The sequence below is a fragment of the Balaenoptera physalus genome (assembly GCF_965194825.1).
Source record: "Balaenoptera physalus genome assembly, chromosome: 12".
Lineage (NCBI taxonomy): Eukaryota > Metazoa > Chordata > Mammalia > Artiodactyla > Balaenopteridae > Balaenoptera > Balaenoptera physalus.
The window spans coordinates 7,414,254-7,429,469 of NC_138897.1; the positions used below are offsets into that span (position 1 = coordinate 7,414,254).

General features: G+C 40.5%; 1 protein-coding gene and 1 long non-coding RNA gene across 2 annotated transcripts in view; one reads left to right on the forward strand and one right to left on the reverse strand.

The window, feature by feature from the left end:
- The window catches only part of LOC309639108 (uncharacterized protein), a 1,002,784-nt gene that overhangs the window by 827,932 nt on the left and 159,636 nt on the right, over nt 1-15,216 (reverse strand). The window contains exon 5 of the mRNA XM_082415948.1: nt 6,800-6,958. Within this exon, the coding sequence (XP_082272074.1) occupies nt 6,800-6,958 (159 nt within the window). The remainder of the gene's footprint in view (nt 1-6,799; nt 6,959-15,216) is intronic.
- LOC309639128 overlaps nt 1-15,216 on the forward strand; it is a 422,446-nt gene that overhangs the window by 204,171 nt on the left and 203,059 nt on the right. The window lies entirely within an intron of this gene.

Here is a 15,216-nt window from a genome sequence, read left to right on the forward strand (position 1 = left end):
TTTTTTTCATTAAAAATCTACTTCCTCAGACCAGAGCTCTCTCAGTAGGTTCAGCCTGGGACTAACAATTACTACCACAGTGTGAAGCCATTTCTGGCTATTTATGATTCATTTTGAATTTTTATTTATAATAAGAAAAAAATGGAAAATATCTACCTTTTATTTCTCGACTTCTAAAAAAAATTTTACATCATTATTTCACCTGACAATTATTTGAAGGCAAATCAACTAAAATGACTGATGTCCCTCAAGGCTGTTCCTCTTTTATGAGCCCATTTTGCCCTACACTAAGTAGCTAGAGAAAATACAAAGCATCTGATTCATTAAGCTGGAAACATATTGTCCATACAGCAGGATGGGATGGTAATTTACTGTATGCAGCCAGGAAAGACACACTTTACAACACAGATTTGCAGCTTTTAACCTGGAAACTTAATAGAAAAAGCAATTCTGCTCTACTTTGCTTCCCTTCAAATCCAAAAGAAAGCAATATCTACTTTGTTACAAAACAGAGCAGGCAATATTTTATATTGCCATAGTCAATTATGTGAAGCTGTGTAACCTTTTCCAGCTATTATAGTCTTCAAATCTTCCTGTGCTAATGTTGCCAACACAATACAGGAGGAGCTTCAAAGCATCTTTGCAGTGATAGAAAGAGAAGACAGCTGGCACTGCTCAGAGACTGAGCTGAGATGACCAGATTTCTAATTTACAAAACTGGGACAGCATACATCAGGGCAACATCATTGGGGGTTTTGTGGAGGTCTATCTCCAGCTACTTCCTTTTGTCAGGTAAAGACTTGTTTACTGAACAAAGAAAAGGAAAAACTGTAAAAGGTTTTGTTGAGAGACTCAGGGAAAACAAAACAAAACTACAGCCCCAAAACCCACCTTTAATTAAAAATAATGCTACAAGAGTAAATATTCACATTCAAACCAATGCTGTGCGCCAATGTACAGATTGGAGAGAATTCCATCAACAAGGTAGATCGAGAGACATACGAATTCATCAGTCTCACCTTCAAAACCCATTAGACCTTGGTTATAACAAAACATTCACTGCAGGAAGGATGTGATACAACTGTAAAAACCATGGACTTTCAATTGTTAGTAACGACTGATAATCTCTTGTGTCATTTTGAAATTAGGCTCCATCTGATGTATCTTGTGAACTATGATAACTCCTGATAACACCAGAACATCAGCCTCTGAAAGGGTGGAGATGGGATAGCTTAGACTGAAATATGCACACTGTAGGCATGAGTCTGGGGGTGAGGGGGAGGGTCCACTGTGGGCAGTGGAGACCACACATTCAGTTGATTTAATAGAACAATTCACCCTGTTTTCTAGATTGTCTCAACTCTTCATTAGTTTTGCAGACGGCTGTTTTCAAACACCACCTCATCTAGTATCTTCAGTTTTCACAACTCGGAAGAATGTTGAGTAAATGTCAGTTCGCCCATTTAAAAGAAGAGGAAAATTTGGATTCAAAGAAGTTATGTGCCTTGTTGAGACAAGGTCACACAGCTGAAGAGTACAGGAATTGGGCCCAGAATTCTGCTCTTCTAACCCTTAGATGGATACACTTTCTTCTCGCTTCTTACAAATGGATTTTGGGAACACCAAATATTAGGATTACCAATCTATAACCCTCTAGGGTATCCTATTTCACATTTTGCCAGGGGAAAGCCAGGGAAATGCTGCTGAGGTGTGGATAAACCAGATAGAAAAGAGCTTTTCACAGAATGGTTTTGAGCTGTTTACACCGTGTTGCTTTGTTCTTGCAGACATATTCCTTACAACTTACATAACAATTCCCTCCTTCTTTAGAAAGACGGAAATGTAAATTATTCATCATGAATCATATTAAAAGCTCTGTTTTAAATGGAAATGCCTCAAGTCGTTGTGTTTAAACTCTGCAATATATTAATGTTCAGAAGCCTAAATGAGAAATTAATTCTCAAATGTAAGATATACTTACAGTGGGGGACCAAAACAGATAAGATTTTATTTAGCCCTCAAAGTGAAGGTTTTCACAAGATATAACAGCCAAGAAGAAATCATGGCCTGAGCATGAGAGACTTTCATCATGTAATGATGGAGACACACTCCTTACACATTTATTTTTGTTTTTGCACACGGTTTACGGACAGCGCTTCAGCTAACACAGCAAAGATTCTCCCGATGGATTGTTCTTTTGACAATGCTATTGTTATTCTGTGAATATCAAAAAATAGAAATACGAATGCAACATTGAAACTGGTTGTGGTCCTACTTACCATGTCAGCATCTCCTGCAAACAAAGATCGCTCTTAACTTGATAACCAGTGAATCTTTTAAAGAATTATCTTTGTTCTTCTGTCTTACATTTTTGCGACCTCAAATGAAATGGTCTATCCTTCACGTAAATACTGAATCCAATGTCCAAGGTATGTAATGTCAAAGAGGGAATTCATTCACAATGTATGGAAACACAATAGCAAGTCTACACCAGAACACAGAATGCTAGTTTTGCTACATCCTTGACCGTGAGAATAACTGCTGCCAAGCCGGATCCTAAATATGAAAGTCATCACATTTGATAAGCCAAGTTGCTCAAATAAATTTCATCCAGCTATAGAATCTGATGATCCGGGCTAGCTCTACTCATCTGCCTTGGCAGACACCCTCTCCCTTCTTCACTGTTCCGTGGACATGCCCCTGAATTTGGGTCCCTGACTCCAAGTGGACATATGTTTCAGCACTTGTAGCATTCGTCAGTTTGAATCAGAATTTGCTGACATAAATGTGTGAGGATTTGTATAGCATCCACAAATTCGACACTACTGCCACAGGTGTGACGCTGTCAGGCTATGAAGCAGGATGTGGACATTTTCACTTCACAGCTGAACGTGGATGCTCCCTTGAATCCTCGTGGTAATGAGCTGATTTGAGGGGATTCGCCGGTTTGACATCATCGGAGAGAATTACCAGGTATTGGACCCCCGCCATTAAGACATCCACAATTTTATTCCATCTCACTAGACTTCTTATATTCACCTTGTCATCAGTCTCCCTTTCTTCATCTAAACACTCCTCCTATTTCTAAGCAGAAATTACGACCACCTCCGGGTCTCTATCAGCCATTTCTTTTTTTCTTTTTTTTTAGTTATTTCTGAGATATACATTTTAAAGTAATAACTAGTATTATGACTTATAACATTATACCAGAACATATAAGATTTTTAGAAATTTCATGTAATGTCTGAAACATTTATATCAACATATTTCCATACAAATAACCCAGTGAAAGTTTAGTATTAGTTGCTTTGTTTGTTTTTTTATACTGCAGGTTCTTATTAGTCATCAATTTTATACACATCAGTGTATACATGTCAATCCCAATCGCCCAATTCAGCACACCACCATCCCCACCCCACCGCAGTTTTCCCCCCTTGGTGTCCATATGTCTGTTCTCTACATCTGTGTCTCAACTTCTGCCCTGCAAACCGGCTCATCTGTACCATTTTTCTAGGTTCCACATACATGCGTTAATATACGATATTTGTTTTTCTCTTTCTGACTTACTTCACTCTGTATGACAGTCTCTAGATCCATCCACGTCTCCACAAATGACTCAATTTCGCTCCTTTTTATGGCTGAGTAATATTCCATTGTATATATGTACCACATCTTCTTTATCCATTCGACTGTCGATGGGCATTTAGGTTGCTTCCATGACCTGGCTATTGTAAATAGTGCTGCAATAAACATTGGGGTGCATGTGTCTTTTTGAATTATTGTTTTCTCTGGGTATACGCCCAGTAGTGGGATTGCTGGGTCATATGGTAAATCTATTTTTAGTTTTTTAAGGAACCTCCATACTGTTCTCCATAGTGGCTGTATCAATTTACATTCCCACCAACAGTGCAAGAGGGTTCCCTTTTCTCCACACCCTCTCCAGCATTTGTTGTTTGTAGATTTTCTGATGATGTCCATTCTAACTTGTGTGAGGTGATACCTCATTGTAGTTTTGATTTGCAGTTCTCTAATAATTAGTGATGTTGAGCATCTTTTCATGTGCTTCTTGGCCACCTCTATCAGCCATTTCTTACCCTCTTGAACTTGGTCATGGGAGACTAAGGAATCTTTCCCCATCTCTCTTTATCTAAACATAAAATTCCTCAATTTCTATTCTTTGCTGAACCACAGTGCTGAAATGACACAGGAAAAAAATTCTCAAGCAACACTTACATTTCTGGTACCATTTCGTGTAATTCTGAGGTACAGCCAGAGACAGCCCCAAACTTCTATATCATTACAGGTCCAGCCAGACACATTTAAAGGCACCTAGCCCTCTTGACCGTTACTGAAACTCTCTCTCCCTCTCCTGGGTCAGAGAGGTCTTACACTCTCGTGCAGAAATCTGAGGGGCACAGTGTGTTGCTTGCCATGTTTTCAAATCCAAGTATACTTTTTATATTTAGATATAACTGAGATACAACATTATATTAGTTTCAGGCACACAACATAAAGACCTAATATTTGTATATACTGCAAAATGATCACCTCAATAAGTCTGCTTAACATCCATCACCACACATAGTTACAAAATGCTTTCTTGTGATGAAAACTTTTAAGGTCTACTCTCTCAGCAACTTTCAAATATGCAATACAGTAGTATTAACTATAGTCACCATGACATCCCCATGTCATATTTGACATCCCCATGACATACTTATTCTACAGCTGGAAGTTTGTACTTTAACACCCTTCACCCCTTTTGTCCACTCCCAGCCCCTACTTCTGGCACCCATCAATGGGTTCTCTATATCCACGAGAAGTACACTTTCTCAGCTTAAACAAAGGAGGGGAGTGTCAGCTTTACTGCATTTGCCTCATAATGCCTTTTACCCTCTCTCCTCCTTTCAGACTAAACCCTAACCTCCACTACCCTAGTCAAACAAATACCACAGCCAAAATGCAGAGAGGAAACACCATTCGTTCCTGAATTTTGAGCTTTCTGATGCTCATTCCCTGGAATTTAAGGATTTTTAAATATAATCTTTAATATACCTATTTTTTCTCATAATATATAACACTGAGTAAATTGCAACTGTATTTTATTCTCCCAAACCTACTCCCCACCTTGGGTCTCAAAAAGTATTTTCTCTCAAAGATACTACATCTAGTATTTACCACAAAAGTCTATTTGGAAACTCAAAAGCTGATCATTTCTTTCCCTTTACGTTTCTGTGGAACCACTGTTGAGGGGGCAGTAAACATACAGAGAATGAATTCATGGCTGCCTGACTGGAGAAGATAAAGAGTAGCAGGAAATACTGATTTTTAAGAATTGGTTCACAGCTGATAATATTATGCCTTCACATTATCACGTATCCTGACTTAAAACACTCTTTATGAAGAATCAGTCTATGACACTGGAAGGTCATATTTCACGAAGGAAGTTTAACAGATGTGGTTTTATCTCTTTTTTTCCAAGCAAATAAGTCACTTGATCCCCACTCCCTAAAAGAAAGGCTCATCATCCTCAGAAGGTCCCCTCCTCCTGTCACACAAATTGCCTGAGATCCAGTGCAAGGAGGTCTCAGTCCTGTATCCAAACACGAGTAAAGAGATCTGGTACCTAAAGAGCTGAATGCTGCAACTGTTTCTCTTTGCCACACAGAGTGGCTGCCATGAGTGATCCTATACCATGTGATGTATGATGCTTGTCTACTGATGCCAGGATGCCCTTTCTGGTCCAGGTCCCAGGACAGGCCACAGTGGAAAGGCCCATGTTGGATGCTGAAACTGGAGTTTGTTTAATTTCACACTCTCGTGCTCAGCTAGCGTTTCTCATAGCAGAACCACTGTGCTAACGTGACTGAATTGAGAAACCTTTCCAGCATCAGTTGTGGATTTCACTCCTTGAACTCTTGAGTATGGGTCACCAGCCTAAACTCACATTTTTCTCAAGGAAGTTATATTTCAAGAGATTTCATCCCCTTTCGTGCCACCAGACCTCAGCCAATGCTACCATAATCCACGCTGATGGCTCTGCCAGTTGATCTTAGACAACAGTTGATCTTTTGGTACCTAACCCCTCCTTAAGACTGTGGGGTTCCCAATGTAAAGGGATCCACTCCCCCCCAGTGACCAGCTTCACACATTTGAGGTCCCAGCAAATGGCAGTACAATAAAGTCACCAAAAACAATGGTTGCACCAAAACCCAGAAAAATGGCTGCTAAGCTGCCAAATTCTGCGTAACTTGGAGAAGTGCCTGAGGAACATTTTCAACGTAAAAGTACCTCTTGTTCCCACTACATAATCATGGAGTGAAGACAGTAAGAGTTTGGGCATGTTACAAGGTTAAAAAAAAGTCTGCAAAAAGAAGATATATGAGCCTGGTCTATGCGTATGAACAGACATGTAATAGCCACTCATAAACTTTCCCAGAGAAAATAATAACATACCAAATGAGTAGTTAAGCACCCTGATTTCATTTACTTTGCTATCTGGAACCTTCTATTTCTAAAATGAGTTCTAGTCTCACACCCCAGAGCCCCAGAAGATTTGTCTATTTTGTTCACCCAGAGCCATTTGTGATTTTTAGAAGAAGTGAAGTGCACACAGGCACTGAAGCCCCTTCCCCTTCTCCTCCATGAAAACCCAAACGCATGGTACTATCAGGGCTGCAACATAAGCCAACACCACGAGCAAACTATTCTTCTAGGTAGTACTTTTCCAACTAGAGGGATTTAGAGTTTTCAGGACAAGTAACACACTAAACACATACTTGATGCGGCAATGAAATACCTGAAGCGATCGGAATGGAGGAACAGGCTTTGCTCCATCAGGACCCTTTGATATTCCTTCTCCTTCCCAGGGTAAGAGCAAACCCAAAGGAGGGCCATGGCAGCAAGGCTGTAGAGAACTACTTCACGGTGGAGATGCATGAAAGGTTGAAGTGACATCCTAGAAGGATAATGCAAGACAAGGTGAAACTCTCAAGGTCACAAGAGAAAAACACTTAAAGCCTAGACTTCAAGGAAGGAGGTGAGTCGTTTAAAGAAACCTTGTATTGTTTCTGTGTCGACTGCCTTTAGCAATGCTGTTCTGCCTCGTGTTCTACAGGATAAGCATGCATATAAATGCCCTCCCTGGACCTATTGCCCAGTCCCTGTATCAGCGACATAGGAGTTGAGAAGAAATAGCTTGCCTGCGGTCACCTTCTGGCCTCTATTATGCATAGTGCCATTTAGCCGCAAACATAACTTTTCTTTAAAAAGAATAAAGGTCTGTACAGAGAATGTAATTGGAAGAAAAAAATATCAGACAAAACAGCTGCCAAACTCTATAGCCTTGGAGGAAAATACCGTTTGGGCCTTTTCGTGTTTCCATAGCACTCATCTCACAGGGACTATTCAATCCAGAGGAACTCTGTCCCCTCTGTATTACCACAAAACCCTCGCTCTAAGCCTACATGCCTCTGAACGTTTGGCCTCTAGTTATTTTGCCACAAGTTGGGAAAGGAAGAACTATAATCTTTATTTATGACACAATTTCAGTAATCTAAGTGCAACTTTTACATCTGAAATATTAAATATATTAATTGGTCTCTGAAGAGGGGAGAGAGTGAATTTTTATACTTTAAAAAAAAAGATATGCAAACCCAGTCACTCAATTTTACATATGCTTCAACTGTGAACTTCGAGCACTGAAACAGTCCTTCCTTTATCCTGCACCAAACGTGGTTTCTCTCCAAAGGGTCTTTTCTGACATGAACGCACAGGAAACTTTTGGGCTCTTCTATTAATTCAGGGAGCTGTGTGGGGTTTTTTCAGATCACCCCACACCTGCTTTTACAGCAGTCACATAAATAAACAACACCCAGCCTCACTGGAAAATGATGGAAGCTTTGTCAGCAGAACTTCATGAAGAAGATTCTCTCTTCTTGAGAAAACAAATCATGATTAAAAAGTAAAGGCAGGGTCTATGAAGAAACCTTTCTAGTTAGAACCCTACACTTTCACAAAGGTTTGACTGGCTCAGTCCCCACGGGGTCACCCACAGACCATTCTGCTGTGCTTCTGTCACCCAGCTTTCACCCTGGTCTCCCTTTCTCTGTTTTTTTACCTCCCCAAAGTGGAAATCCTTTCTCCATAGAAACCTAAGTCAAAATAAAGTTTTAGTAGAAGAAATAGTATGACCAAATTAAGTCTAACCAGGGAGTCTTTTAAGAAGAAACTACGAGGTCTGCTGAAGAAGCTATTATGACCAGGAGATAAATGCATTTTGTACTAAGTTACACAAACCTCCTTCAGGAGGGCAGTAAAATCTGGACGACACCACTGACAAGACGCCTGGCTTTCTTGACATCTTAGGGAAGACCACTAAGTAAATCATCATGATAGAATTTAATTTTAACATAGATGGTTGAGCCATAACTCTTGTTTTCTGAGATTAGAGACCAGTCCAGACTGACACACACGTTCTCCGTCCCAGTTGGCAACGTGAAGAAAGGGCTCTGGCTGCAACATTAGGATTGGCAAGGTACACGGACACCTGCACTCTGGCCCTGCTTCCCTCTTTCTGTAGACCTTGGCCCTGTTGGATGGGCAGCTCCAGGACCAGTGGGTGGTCCGCTGGTTGAGTGGGATGTTCTGATCACAGAGCTTGAGTTATCTGAGTGCGGCAACGAGGAGTCACCACAAGCAGAGCCCAGGAATCCCTCAGTGTTTATAGTTCTCTTCTGCTTCAATTAGAAACTCGAGGTAAATCACCCTACAAATAGGATAAAATCAGATACCTTTTCTGCATAACTGGTAGAGATTACATATCTGAGAACTCAATATCTAGCCCAAAACCCTACACATAGAAAGGCTAAATGAGACACAGTGTAATACATGAACACACAGAAGCTAGCTACCTAACCAGTCACCTGGAGAAAAGCACTCTCCTTAGCAAAGTTTACCGCGCAGGGAGTTTGGGTTTGGGTCGTGGAAAGAAAGGATCATCGTTGCCAAGGACTGTCCACTAAAGCTTTGTGATAGAGACTAACTGTCATCTGGTAAGGAGGACTCTTTCATCTAGAATAGGAAAATGTACACTATCAGCTTTTTAATTCATTTTCTTTATTCTATGTGCTTTTCCCTCCCAATTAAAAATCATTTCCTATATTGTAATTACTTCAAAAGCCAACACATCACTACTCCTCTTGGGTTAAGCAATCTGCAAAATTTAATTGCAGAATATGAATTAGATAGCTGGAAATATGTTATCTCATTTTACAGATTTACATATATACTATATAGTTAATAGACACATATGTACACGTAATTAATATATAATATATACATATATAATTATATAATGTCATATATAACTATATACAATGATTATGCACTTTAAGCCATTTTAAATGTTTTATTTTCATTTTAAGTAAACTCAAAAGCTTCCCCTACCAATATGAAGAAGGAAACATAAGAGCATCTAGTTTCAGTACCCCTGCTATTTATGTAGTCATATATTTGATCCCAGGAGACAATTTATATTTTTAGATTATTTGCATCCTTCCACTCTATGCTACACTGTAGAAAAGAGTGTTTCCCTGATAAGGAACTATTTACAAGGCAGCTGTTATTGACTGAATTATGTCCCCCAAAATCATGTTGAAGTTTAACCCCCAATGTGACTGTATTTAAGAAAGAAATAAGAATTATTTCTTATTAAGGAAGAAATAATAATTAAATAAGGTCATGGGGAGGGAGCTAATCCCATAGGACCAGTGTCCTTATAGGAAGAGGAAAAGACACTAGAGACCCCTCCCTGCACACAGGGGAAAGGCCATGTAAGGAGGCAGCTAGAAGGCAGTCGTCTGCAAGTCAGGATGAGAGTCCCCACCAGAAACCAACCCTGCTGGACTTTGATCTTGGACTTCCAGCCTCCAGAACTGTGAGAAAATACATTTCTGTTGTTTAAGCCTCCCAGCCTGTGGTATTCTGTTATGGCAGCCCAATCAAACTAACACAATAGCCAGTGTGTGCCTGAGAGCTGGAACAGAATGAAACTACTTCGTTGCATATTCCTGTAAAAAGAATGATGCTGTTCCATATTATTTCACCAGGAATGAGATCGTAGCGGCATTGTTTCCACTTACAGCAGAAACACATTAAAAATAACACAGGAGCAAGACATGGTATCCTATTCTATACTTGGCCATTTTGTTTATGTAAGGAGATAAATAGATTAAAAGTCAGCTAAGTTATCTAGATTGCTTTGACTTAAATACTTACTGATAAAGCAGAAAATCACACAACTAAGATGAAAATTCACAGGTGTGCACAGCCAAAGCCAGAATCCCCTGAGTCATTTTAGACATGAAATCCATTATTGGAAAAGACAAGAATATTGAAAGAATTCAGAATGTCTCATTTAACTTAAATCTAAAATTTCTTATCAACTAGTTTATACTGTTTACTGGCTCTAAGTGAAGAAATTGTTCATGAGTTTAAGAAGAAATATTCGACATTTCTGTTGTTTTTACTGTTAAAGAGCTAGTGGGAAATAAAATTCAGCATCCCATCACAAATTAAGACATTGATCATCACACTGATGCTAAGAAAAACCCATCTTCCCAAAGTAGGTGATCACAGCCTCTCTTTTCCGAGCGAAGGCCCCCTGGTTCAGACACACTATGACTGTAAACCAGACACTGGGCGTCCATCCTTTTTTAGCCTGTGGACCAGGTTTAGTTGGGTACACATAGTATTTTGTGTGTATATAGTTTCATTTTAATCTTATTTGGTGTTTAAATAATTGGGTGATTTCACAAAATCTAGATTTTTGTCTTTTGGTGAGAAAACAGAAAAGATCTGGCAACTGTGAGTAGGGCTGAGCAGCAAGTGCCCCTTTATTTGGACAGGATCCCCCAAGTGCCTACAGACCCAACCAAGACCACCTCCCTCCTTTTTCAACTCCTGGCTTTTTCAGACGTTTCGTATATAACCACAACTTTAACACTGGGAGGAGTGTTTAAGAAAACCAGTGTACTGTCCTTCCTCCCTCCCAGCAATACGTCTCTTCCTATAAACCAATCTAATTAGAAATGGCCACATCTGGACGACTGGATCAGAGAAAAAGAAGAACCAGCCATCATAAATTTGATCCTGGAAAGCACAGCCCGGGCCACTAAAGCACAGCAGAAATGGTAAAGACAGAAGGGTGTGTGGCAATGCACATTTTTATTTCAAATTTTTATATAGTCAGTACCAATTGTCAGTGTCAGAGGAGACAGGGTTAGAAGAACATACTGCCTCGTTTACCAAAGTTATACTAGTTAAAACCCAGTAGATGCTGGGGTTTGGGCCAGGAAATGCACATCTCAGCCTCCATCTGGTTCTACATTTGAGAAGGGGATTCAGGGAGGCCCAAGTCCATACCAAGTGAGGCCAGAGCCCCGAAGGGCGTGTCTGTGTGGGTCATAGGCCTCCTCTGTGAGGCTGGGTACCCGGAAAGTAGAGAGGTAGGGAGGACTATGTACCAGTGGGGCTCACACCCACCAGAAATGCAGAAATGTGGAAAGGGAACATTATCCCAAAGATTCTGAGCACAGCCCTAAACATAACTTAGCACAAAAAGAGAAGAAATGTCTATAAATCGTTCGCATTTGAAAAAAAGACTCGAGATCAAGTACGTTCACATTATTGTGCAATTATCACCACCATCCATCTCCAGAACTTTTCATCTTCCCCAACTGAAACTCTGCACCCATAAAACAGCAACTCCCCATTCTCTCTTCCCCATCCCCTTCACCTGCCCACCGAATCTCACTCCCTTCTCTCTTTCTTCTCTATGAATGTGGCTACTCTAGAAGTAGAATCATAACAGGATCCTTTTATAACTAGCTTAATTTACTTGGCACTTTAAAATGATTATATTATATACCTTTCACCTCAAAAATAAAAAATTTTAAAAAGACTCAAGCAATCACTTTCTTTATGAAATAGGAGTAGAAAGTTATGAGGGGAAAAGAAAAAATAGGCTCTACTGAAAAAAGCCAACAGGACAGAAGATCAGTCGAATAAGGGAGAATTGCAGATACATTTCAAAATAGAAAAAAACATTAAAATTGACATTGGAGATAGTACACAGCTAGACTAATGCTATTGAAAATGGAATCTGGAATATGAATGACAAACATAAAATAAGACAGGAATGTATAGAAAGCACTGTGCCAGCACAGAGCAAGTTCTCTACAAAGGTAGCCATGATTGTACTTGGGGGAGCAGGAGTAAGAAGGTCTTTATGATACAAAGAAAAGAATAAATAAATAGGCAATGGGAAGATGTGAAGGACACAGAACCAGGGGCTTCCCAAGAACTAGTCAAAAAGGATCGCCAGGGACTTCTCTGGGGGTGAAGTGGGTAAGACTCTGAGCTCCCAATGCAGGGGGCCCGGGTTCGATCCCTGGGCAGGGAACTGGATCCCACATGCATGCCGCAACTGAGAGTTCACATGCCACAACTAAGGAGCCCGCCTGCCGCAACAAAGGAGCCCACATGCCGCAACTAAGGAGCCTGCCGGCCACAACTAAGACCTGGCGCAACCAAATAAATAAATTAAATAAATAAATAAATATAGTAAATAAATCAGTAAATAAATCACTGATGCAATACAGTGATTTTAATGGCAACTTTTGGCGGGGGGGTGGTTTAATCCACAGCATAGGGAAAAGAGGTTACCTAAAGAGGAAAAAAATTTTTTCTTTATATATTTTTTCTTCTACACTAACTGCCATAAGACAATAGGGCAACATATACTATATTTAAAGACTTTTAAAAATTATGACCTACAGATTATTCCTTTCACAAAATACTGAAAAACTGCCTCCAGCCAATCAAGAAATGAATCAAAACGAAGAACCTAAGAACAGGAATAGCCTCATAATGACGACAGCATACACGGACAATGTTGAATTTTCATGGATTGAGATTAAAAGTGCCATAAGCTACAAAGCATTTATTTTCTCTGTCCTCTTTCTACTACTTTGGTGCCACTTCAATTATCACTGAACCTGTAGTTGCTTTGCTCTTTAAAAGCTCTCATCAGAAAAAAAAAAAAAAAAATTCTCATCTATTTCATAATGAGAAGCCCTCAATCGTCAGTCAAACTACAGGATTCAAAACCTGTATTTTCTACAAAGCATCCCATCGTTTTAGCATTTTTCCTTGATAAAATGTCCGCCTTATGATTTGCCTCAGATTTCAAGCTATTTTCTTGTTACACACTTTTTAATCTGATCACTGCTTCTCCTTGTAATTATTTCTTATGCCGCTGTAATCTTCCACTGGTCTTCCTTCATTCCGCTTTGTGTGGAGGCTGAATGCGTGTCTGATCTTTCAGGAATTTATTAATTTTGCGGTAACCTCTGGGCACCTGCACTTCTCCTGACTGGCTTTCCCAGAATGTTTTCAGCCTCACTTTTTGCATCTGTCCACATCTGGCTCCGGAATGATTTATCATCCTTGTTGCCCTCAGGAATCACTTTTGTTCTAATTTCAACGCTAAATAAATTGGATTCCTTCACTGCCACTTTGGCAAATTTCACTCTCAGTTGAACATTTCTAATTATAGCCTAGGGAGGTCCTAAAAATTCAGGTCAGAATCACTCCATTTCAAGAGTGCTACAAAACATTGTGAGCACAGAGACCTTTTGTACATATAAACAAACATTTGGCTAAGTTTATGCCTCTCGTGTAAAGGCTTTTCCGTACGTTTTCAAATATTTTGTCTCTCAGCTCTGCTGGGTCACGGTCTCAAACCTGTGAGAGACCCAGTGCAGAAATAGACAATGGTCAGACTGGATAGAAAAACTGAATTCTGACCCACAGTCTGCAACCGGTCCAGGAAACCAACTTACCTTCAATGACCAGTCCAGGAAGCTCACCTACTATCTGCAAGTCAGACTTGTAGGAAGTCAGACCATTACATTTAGCAACCAATCCAGGAAGCCAAACAGTAACCCCGTAACAATCAGCCCGAAACAGCCAGGACTTGATCAATAACTGACAGCTTCCCTAATCTTTCCCCCACGCCCAACTTAGGACCAACCAGAGAAAGCCAAATACGCACCTCTAGCCAATCACGTAGGATGCCCTGCTTCTAAGTACCCACGGGCAGCCTCCCCATGACAATACCCTCCCATCAGGGCACACCTGGAGCTTTCATTTATCCCCAGAGAGCTTCCACCCCTCTGCCAGCCTCTGAGTCTCTGCCAAACCCAAGTGACAGTGGCTGGCCCCTTTGCTAGACCAAGCTCTGAATGAAGAGACTTTGCTTTTTCTCATTTGGATGGTCTTCTTCTACATCCAACTTAGCTTTCAAAAATTCTGCTAGAGCTTAACTTTTAGATATGATGTGAAAACTAAAATGTCCACTTTCTTTTCTATTTCACTATTCCTAGAGACATAAGGTGCTGGGGACGGCACAGAGCAACAAGACATAATATTAACATAGATGCTCACGGCCTCGTGCAGAGACGGTCCCAGAACTTCTAATTCCTTGTCTATTTCAGTGAGTATTGCCCTATTGCTTTTACAAGTCAAGTTCAGTACAAAGCAACAGGAGTCTTTTATATCTAACAGGGAAAGTGTGGGTTTCCCCCCAGGTTGCCACCAGATCCCACCTGGAGAAGTGGATGTCGAGGCACAAAGAAGCAAAGCCTTCCCGAGTTAAGACTGACTCCCTAGGACCCCACCAAAAAGGTTCCAGTTTCCAGAAACAGTCGTCACCAAGCTAAGTTGAAAAGAAGCAGATCACCAGGTGCTCGGTGGAAACACAGAACTCTGCGTCCTTCCCAGGAAGCTTCATTTTTATTCTAGCCAAATACAGGGCTTTCCTTTGGGCTATTAACAAAATTTCTGAGTGCAGAGCCTGTATCAAAGCTCGGAACTGGCTTAAAAGAACGAGAGGAAAGCCCTTTTGTACCTGCAACTTTTCCCATCTAACCTATGGGCAATGCTGGTTGTTTCCAGAGAGGACCATGTCCCCTGCAGTCTCTCAGCAGGCTTTCCTCTGGGTATACGAGAAGTAACAAGACCCCCAGAGGGAGTATCACGGTCGCCAGGATTACCCACAGTGTCTCACTCCTGCTGGAAGGCACTCAGAGACACAGTTTACAGTTTAGAACCGGAAAGATTTCATCCTCCATATCCCACCTTAGTTATTCCACC